We start from the raw sequence: 10,000 nt of genomic DNA on the forward strand, positions 1-10,000 counted from the left end.
CCCAAAGTTTCAATTGGCGCTTAAACTTTGGGTACTAGTTAAAACTTTGGACAGTAAATTTTACTGGTACCCAAAGTTTTATCGCCTCAAAAACTTTGGGTACCTATTACCAAATTGGTAGGGTACGAACTTTTCAATCACTAATGTATAAATCATTTAAACAACCAAAATTAAGCTTCGCTTTTATGGATGCTTCGAATTATTTTGTTGTTTTTTTTTACAAGAAATTTAAAATCCTTGAAAATTTAAAAGGACATTCCGTAATTTTCTTTTCTAGCTTTTCTTTGAATCCGGTGCAGTTCCGTTCAAAATCCGGTTCATATCCATTATAAATCCGGTACATTTCCACTTCAAAACCGCTGGATTAGAAACGGTTATGAACTATAATACATACAAAATATATATTTCCAGTATGGCTTCGAAACCGAATAATATCCGCTGGATTAGAACCGGTTCTCAGCCAGCCATAATGAAATATCATGTATTGTATTGTATTAAAAAATACCTTGGGGACTTGAGTTGAGTGTCCAAACGATTCAACTACTAATTGTTACCTATAGAAGGGATAATTTTGTGTATCATTGTTGATGTACATCAATTTATCGGCCATTGTCTTATTCCTTTAGATCCCTGGAATTCAATTTTTTTTTTCAAAATCGAAGAATGTCCTTTTAAACTAAAGTAAAAACATATGGTCTTTACTTTTCTTCTTATATAGCATTGACTAATAATTTAGTATAGCTAGGAAATAGCTTAAAACCTTCTATCTGTCTGTCTATCTATTGATCTATCTGTTTATATATCTGTCTGTATATCTATTTATCTATCTATCTATCTATCTATCTATCTATCTATCTGTCTATTTATATGTCTATCTATCTGCCTATCTTTCTGTCTGTCGATCTATTTCTCTGTATATCTATCTATCTATTTGTATCTATCTGTCTATCTATCTATATGTCTATCTTACTGTCTGTCTATTTATCTATTCATCTATCTGTATCTATCTGTCTATCTATCTATCTGTCTATTTATATGTCTGTCTATCTATATATCTGTATGTCTATCTTTCTGTCTGTCTATCTATCTCTCTGTATATCTATCTCTTTGTATATCTATATGTTTATATATCTGTCTATTTATCTGTCTATCTATTAATCTGTCTATCTATCTGTCTATGCATCTGTCTATCTATCTATCTGTCTATCCATCTGTCTATCTATCTATCTGTCTATCCATCTGTCTATCTGTGTATCAAGCTGTCTGTCTATTTGTTTTTCTATTTGTTTAACTATTTTTTTTCTATTTGTCTATCTATCTGTCTGTCTATCTACAATTTGTCTATCTACTTGTTTTTCTATCTATTTTTTATCTATCTGTCTATCTAAAATTATAGTACAGTTAAGAAATAGCTAAAAAAAACAGACAAAATAAGACATAAAGAAGGACAGATGGACAGACAGACATACGGAGAGATGGACAAACAGACAGATAGACTGACAGATGGATGGATAGACAGACAGACGGACTTGCAAATAGACAGACAAATGAACAGACAAATGAATAGACAGATGGACTGACGGACAAACAGACAGATGAATGGACAGACAAATGAACAGACAGATGGACTGACGGACAGACAGACAGACAGACAAATATCGTTGTATTTAGTATATCTCCTATCCATAATTATTCTGTGTCTGTGTTTTGTAGTCATATTGTGTATAGCAAGTATGGATTTATTATTACTTGGATCCTACACCAGATCTTCATGTACTCTAATAATAATGTAATAACTTGTAGCTGGCTAAAATAACTATCTCCCCCCCCCCCTTCGTACTGTATGAACAGAATGACAAAAATATGACAAGGGAAATAGCAACCTAAATTTACGACAATTTTCTCTCCCGTCTTAATATCCAGTATATACTACATCCAATATGGCAAAACTTGTCCTATGCATTTCAAACTTTGCTTTGATATTAAATAATAAATAGGCCTATTTTAACATATTGATTAATAGCTTTTTAATAAACAATCCTTTTGAAAAAGGCACAGGAAATTTTTATGTACAGATGGATATTGCTAACCTCTAAACGGATATGGTTCTCCTTGATAATATTTGCAAGACCTACCCTCTAGAGTCTGGACTGCATAAGATCAATACCAGTTTTTATAGCCTTTTGGGGATAACAAAACTGGTTTTAATCTCGTACTATTTCATTTTATTATCCGCAAAAAGCTGTCTATAATACGATGCGATAAATAACAATTCTTTAAATAAAGGCAGTCCGTCTGTCAGTGCGTTAGCTCTTTTTTTGTTAATCTAGGCATGTCAGAAATGTCCCATCAATGTTAATTTATTTTTTCTTGCAGGTAAAACATACCCGCTGGAATCTGGACTACAGGCGGCGGCTGGCAGGCTGACCAACCTTGTATTTTCCCATGCTTTATAATATATTCCCACGTTTGATGATATATTCCCACGATTGATGATATATTCCCACGGTTGATATTATTTTTCCATGCTTGATAATTTTTTTTCTTGCAGGTAAAACATACCCGCTGGAGTCTGGACTGCAGGCAGAGGCTGGCAGGCTGACCCACTTTGCTACAGACAAGAGCTATGAGTGTGGAGTTATTATTTCTGATATCCAGGTACAATTTTTTTTCCCATGCTAGTTGATATATTCCCATGCAAATGAGCGTACAAATTCCAATAAAAATGACAATACAATACAAATGACCAATGATAGGCCAGTGTACAATTTACCATTGGTCAATTACAATGAATACTGGCCTATCATTGGTCATTTGTATTGTATGACGTTATCTTTATTATGTTTCTCATGCTTCATAATATTTTCCCATATACAAGAGTTAATTGGATAGGGAGAGGACATTAGGCGGTTTATTACACTAGTCCCCATAGTTTTATAATAACATTTGCTTATGGGTTAGCTGTACAACTTTTGGGACTTTTAGTGAATCTTGATTGGTTGGTTCATTAAGTTGACTGTCCAAATGGTAATTTTGATCATCATCATTAAAGATGTGAATTAATTTATTAGCTATTGTCTTATCCCTTTAGATCCCTGCATACACTCAAACATAAAAAAAGTAACAGGATCTGTGTCTGTCTGTACTCCAAAGAATCTCGCTAAATGCCTCCAAATAGTAATCGCCCCTAGAAATTAGATTTTTGGAAAGAATATGGAAGTAGTGGGTTTCATTGTAATTTTACAGTAGCTTTTCTACTATTTCTAGCCCCTGCAGAGAAATAATTAAATTAACCTATTCAGTCCCCAAAGTTGTTGATTCCCCTGTCTATTCATAATATTTGCAAATATATTAAATTAATGGTTGAAAAATTTGGACACTGCTAAAGTAATTTTTAAAAACTTTGGGTACTTTAACAAAAAACTTTGGGTCCTTCTAAAAACTTTAGGTACTTTTAAAAACTTTGGGTCCTTTTAAAAACTATTGTTACTTTTTAAAAACTTTGGGTACTTTATAAAACTTTGGATACTGTTAAGCTAGTTTGAGATTTTAACATTGAGATTTCCAGGGATCTAAAGGGATAAGACAAATTTATATTTATCCCCCATGATAATTTTCAATATTACCACTTCTATAGATTACAAATATAATGGTTTAAACGTTTGAACACTTAACTTAATGAACCAAATTATTATTTCTTGTAGCATAAATTTTAACATTTTTTAGGAAATGGATGAGGGCAGATGGAGGTGTAACATTGGTGTTGTTGAGGATTCAGAGGTAAATATATGAATCCGATTAATATCCGCTGGATTAGAACCAGTTCTCCGTATACTATCCGCATGATATCCGTGGATACCTGTCTATAATACGATACGATAATAGTTATTTATTAACGCAGCTTTCTGTGGCTATGAAAATGTACAATCATAAGATGATAACCAGTTTTTTTAGCCCCGAGACTCCAAAGGAACGGGCCAAAAAACTGGTTTTAATATTGTGATAGCACATTTTCATATCCATAAAAAGCTGTTTATAATAAGATGCGTATTATCGTATCGTATTATAGACAGGTTTCCACGGATATCATGCTCATAGTATTCGAAGAACTGGTTCTAATCCAGCGGATAGAAATCGGATAGAAATCTATAGAAAACTAGATTTAATACAATGCTAAACATAATTTTTTAGTATGTCTGAGATTAGGTCCTAATCCACAGGATATTAATCTATTTATCTCACTATCTATATGTCTATCTATATGTAAGTCGTATCTATCTATCTATATATCTGTCCATCTATCTGTCTAAATCGGTTGTAAACCGATACTGGAAAATAATTTAGTCCATAAAAAGGCGCCAATAATTACCATACATTTTTCGAACTTCTCAGGCAAAGTTCAAAGGGTTGGTTGAAACATGATAGATGACAACATCCATAAAAGCGAAGCGCTGAAACGTTAGGACAAACGGACATTAACAATTTGTATAGTGTCAGAACTGAATAATCATTATTTAAATGTCTAAGCAAAATTGTATGTAAATTTGTTGAAAAACGGCTTGATACATGTTTATGAACATACTTACATTTTTAAGACTTGATTATAGAGTTGCGTCGCTTATAACATTATACTTTGTTGTTCCAGAAATCAGTATACCAAAAATCAGATCAATCGGATAATTAGATCACATAAAAATTTGTTGTTAAAAAAGTAAAAAAAATCAACATGTTTTAAATGGACGTATGGACATTCTGGTAATGATTGTAGAGTTGCTATGCTTGTTAAATCGTACCCAACTACTACAGGAATCACCATGCAAAGTTTGAAATCGATAGGACAATTCTAACATGCCTAAATTAACAAAAAAAAACTATCCGTTACGGACGTACGGACGGACCAACCCTAATTATAGAAAAGCTTCGCTTTTAATATGTACAGTTAGAATTTTTCCATTTGGTTTCATTTTATCTTGAAACAGACAAAAACTGATACTCAATGCAATGCCAGGCATAAGTAGAACATCCATGCAAAGTTCTTGCATCAATGAGTTGTATTCAATAACTTTGTTTTGAGTGGAGGGAGGGGATATTGGACTGTTTATTACACTAGTCCCCAAAGTTTTATTACACTAGTCCCCAAAGTTTTATTATAAAGTTTCTTATGATTGGCTTAACGATTTTGGGGACTATTAAAGAATTTTCAACCACCACAGAAAGGGTAATTTTGAGTATATTCAATTCATTGGGGATGTATATCAATTGATATCTGTCTACTTATCTGTCTATCTATCTATCTATTTATTTTTCTATCTGTCTCTCTATCTGTCTATCTATCTGTATATCTATCTATCTGTATATCTGTCTATTTATCTGTCTATCTATCTGTCTATTTTTCTGTCTATCTATTTGTCTATCTATCAGTCTATCTATCAATCTATCTGTATGTCTATCTATCTGTCTATCTATCTGTCTATTTTTCTGTCTGTCTATCTATTTGTCTATCTATCAGTCTATCTATCAATCTATCTGTATGTCTATCTATCTGTCTATTTTTCTGTCTATCTATCAGTCTATCTATCAATCTATCTGTATGTCTATCTATCTGTCTATCTATCTGTCTATTTTTCTGTCTGTCTATCTATTTGTCTATCTATCAGTCTATCTATCAATCTATCTGTATGTCTATCTTTCTGTCTATTTATCTATCTGTCTATTTATCTCTCTGTCTAACTGTCTATTTATCTGTATATCTATTTGTTTATGTATTTATCTGTCTCTCTATCTGTCTATCTATCTGTCTTTCTATCTGTCTTTTTATCTCTCCGTCTAGCTGTCTATTTATCTGTATATCTATTTGTTTATGTATATATCTGTCTCTCTATCTGTCTATCTATCTGTCTTTCTATCTGTCTTTTTATCTCTCCGTCTAGCTGTCTATTTATCTGTATATCTATTTGTTTATGTATATATCTGTCTCTCTATCTGTCTATCTATCTGTCTTTCTATCTGTCTTTTTATCTCTCCGTCTAGCTGTCTATTTATCTGTATATCTATTTGTTTATGTATATATCTGTTTATCTATCTGTCTATCTATCTGTCTATCTATCCGTCTATTTGTCTGTCTATCTATCTGTCTATTTATCTGTTTACTATCTGTATTAATTCGTCTATATATCTGTCTATTTATCTGTCTATCTAGGTGACAACAACTAGTGGAATGGCCAACCTTAGCTTGGCTGTAGCTCAGCTAAGAATGTGCACTTTGAGGCTCATATTTTCCCACGATTGATAATATTTTCCCACGCTTGATAATATTTTCCCACGCTTTTTAATATTTACCCACGCTTGTCAATATTTTCCCATGCTTGTCAATATTTTCCCACGCTTGATAATATTTTCCCATGCTTTATGTGTTTAGGTGACAACGGCCAGTGGAATGGCCAACATAAGCCTGGCAGTGGCCCCAGAGGATGTCCACTTTGAGGCTCCGTTTAACCAACCAGAAGTCAATATTACAGAAGGTAACTTAAATTAACTATCTATCTATCTATATCTATGTTTACTAACTATCTATCTATCTATATTTATTTATCTTTATATCTATCTATCTCTCAATCTTTGAGGCTACTTTTCAATTAACAAGAAGTCGAAATTACAGAAATTACTATCTATCTATCCTTATAATAAAGTAACAGGATGTCTGTTTGTCTGCTGACCTGATCGGGTTCTCCGTTGCAGGGTAGCTTCTCATAGGTCCTGGGAAGGTTTATAACTATTTGGGAGGATGTCCACTATGTACAATCTGTCAATTATTTATTATCCCTATATATTTATCTACCTATTTATCTTATAATTGCAGTATAAAGTGTCAATTCCCCCCGATAGACAACCAACCCTTTGATTGCACATTCTTTGCTGCATGGTAATGAGTTGTGCCTGTTTATGGGCCAAGGCATTCCCCTCTACTATCTATCTATCTATATCTTAACTATCTATCTATCTATATCTTAACTATCTATCTATCTATATTTAACTTAACTATCTATCTATCTATATTCATCTTAAATTACTATCTATCTATATTTATCTAAACTAACTATCTATCTATATTTATCTTAACTATCTATCTAAATTTATCCCAACTAACTATCTATCTATATTTATCTAAACTAACTATCTATCTATATTTATCTTAACTATCTATCTAAATTTATCCCAACTAACTATCTATCTATATTTATCTAAACTAACTATCTATCTATATATATCTTATCTAACTATCTATCTATATACTTCTTATCTATTTAACTATATATCGCTATGTATTTAGAATTCCCAGACGCCAGCGCCACTAGCATGTTACCCATCAAATGTGTATATTTATCTATATTTATCTTAACTATCTATCTATCAATATTTATCTAAACTAACTAACTATCTATATTTATCCCAACTAACTATCTATCTATATTTATCATAACTAACTATCTATCTATATATATATATTAACTAACTATCTATATATCTTAACTAACTATCTATCTATATTTATCTTAACTATCTATCTATCTATATTTAACTTAACTAACTATCTATCTATATTTATCTAAACTATCTATCTATCTATATTTATCTTAACTATCTATCTATCTATATTTATCTAAACTAACTATCTATCTATATTTATCTTAACTATCTATCTATCTATATTTATCTAAACTAACTATCTATCTATATTTATCTAAACTAACTATCTATCTATATTTATCTTATCTATCTATCTATATATATATCCTAACTATTTATCTATATTTCTCTTAAGTAGCTATCTATCTATCTATATCTTAATTAACTATCTATCTATCTTCACAACTAAATATCTATCTATATATATCTTAACTAACTATCTATCTATATTTATCTAAACTAACTATCTATCTAAATTTATCTTAACTAACTATCTATCTATATACATCATAACTAACTATCAATCTATATTTATCATAACTATATATCTATATTTATCTTAACTATCTATCTATCTATATATATCTTAACTAACTATCTATCTATATTTATCTAAACTAACTATCTATCTATATTTATCTTAACTATCTATCTATCTATATATATCTTAACTAACTATTTATCTATATTTATCATAATTAACTATCTATCTATATTTATCATAACTAACTATCTATCTATATATATATATTAACTAACTATCTATATATCTTAACTATATATCTATCTATATTTATCATAACTTTCTATCTATCTATATTTATCCTAACTATCTATCTATCTATATATATCCTAACTATCTATCTATCTATATATATCTTAACTAACTATCTATCTATATATATCTAAACTAACTATCTATCTATATTTATCTTAACTATCTATCTATCTATATTTATCTTAACTAACTATCTATCTATATTTATCTTAACTATCTATCTATCTATATTTATCTAAACTAACTATCTATCTATATTTATCATAACTAACTATCTATCTATATTTATCATAACTAACTATCTATCTATATTTATCTTAACTAACTATCTATCTATATTAATCTTAACTAACTCTTTATACTCATCATAAATATCTATCTATATATATCACAACTAACTATCTATCTATATATATCTTATCTAACTATCTATCTATATTTATCTAAACTAACTATCTATCTATATATATCTTATCTAACTATCTATCTATATACTTCTTATCTATTTAACTATATATCGCTATGTATTTAGAATTCCCAGACGCCAGCGCCACTAGCATGTTACCCATCAAATGTGTTGTGGAGAATGCTAAACCGGCCCCAACATTCAATTGGACCGTGGACGGAGTACCAATCAAAGGAGAAACAAGGTATCAACTAAATGTTTTTTTTTGCAAGGAGGGAGTATTCATTGGGCTGTTTAATAATGTTTTTTGATAACTAGATAGTTATTATTTGTTTGGCTTAACAAATTTTGGGACCTTAATAAATTTTGATTGGTTGGTTCATTAAGTTGAATATCCTAATGTTTCAACCACTAATTGTAATCTATAAAAGGGGTAATATTGTCATCATTGGGGATGTACATTAATTTATCAGCCAATGTCGTATCCCTTTAGATTCCTAGTTTTTTTTTTAAACCTTTTAAACTTTGCCAAGCTCCTTATGAAACTTTTCCAATATAATTATTGCCATACTGAAAAATCATGTATAGCATCTTATGATATCCAATTTTCCTAGAATTGTGAGCCTGGGCCCTTTTATTTTAATAAATCTGTCTATAACACGATGAAATAAATAACTATTATTTAGGATTGCTTTTTAACTTTTTAAGGACAGCTTTCCGCGGATATTAACTTGAAAAATTATAAGATTTAAACCATTTTTGTTAACCCTGAGGGGTTGAAGGCTGGACTAACAAAACTGGTTTTAATTTTATGATTTTATTATACATAATTATAGATGAATTTTCCGAATGGCTGAGAACATGTTCTAATCCAGCGGATATTAATCGGTTTCGAAGCCATACTGGAAAAATCATTAAATATTATTTGTTCGGGATGAACTGCAAGTTTTTTAAGCATGTTTTTCCCCAGCTCAAAAACTTTGGGTACCTATTTCTATTAAAATTTGGGTTGTTTAGTTCCAAACTGTACAAGTGTACAAACGTTTCAACCATTGAGTTTGTCCCCCAAAGTTATGTAACTATATTTTTTCCCAGCTAAAAAACTTTGGGCACCTATTACTAGCAAAATTTTGGTTGTTCAGTTACAAATTGTACAAGTGTACAAACATTTCAACCATTGAGTTTGTCCCCCAAAGTTTTGTAACAATATTCTTCCCTAGCTTAAAAACTTTGGGTACCTATTTCTATTAAAATTTGGATTGTTCAGTTTCAAACTTTACAAGTGTACAAAGTTTTCAACCATTGAGTTTATCCCCCAAAAGTTATGTAACCATATTTTTCCCCAGCTA

General features: G+C 30.5%; 1 protein-coding gene across 4 annotated transcripts in view; it reads left to right on the top strand.

Annotated features, from left to right (window-relative positions):
• LOC145306746 (uncharacterized) overlaps positions 1 to 10,000 on the top strand; it is a 42,369-nt gene that overhangs the window by 4,527 nt on the left and 27,842 nt on the right. For all 4 annotated transcript variants that reach the window (XM_080149037.1, XM_080149039.1, XM_080149038.1 and 1 more), the window contains exons 3-6: positions 2,552 to 2,658; positions 3,727 to 3,780; positions 6,419 to 6,521; positions 8,778 to 8,895. In XM_080149037.1, coding sequence (XP_080005163.1) covers positions 2,552 to 2,658; positions 3,727 to 3,780; positions 6,419 to 6,521; positions 8,778 to 8,895 — 382 coding nt within the window. The remainder of the gene's footprint in view (positions 1 to 2,551; positions 2,659 to 3,726; positions 3,781 to 6,418; positions 6,522 to 8,777; positions 8,896 to 10,000) is intronic.

The sequence above is a fragment of the Acartia tonsa genome, chromosome 15 (genome assembly GCF_053477335.1).
Source record: "Acartia tonsa isolate MP-2025a chromosome 15, ASM5347733v1, whole genome shotgun sequence".
Classification (NCBI taxonomy): Eukaryota; Metazoa; Arthropoda; class Copepoda; order Calanoida; family Acartiidae; genus Acartia; species Acartia tonsa.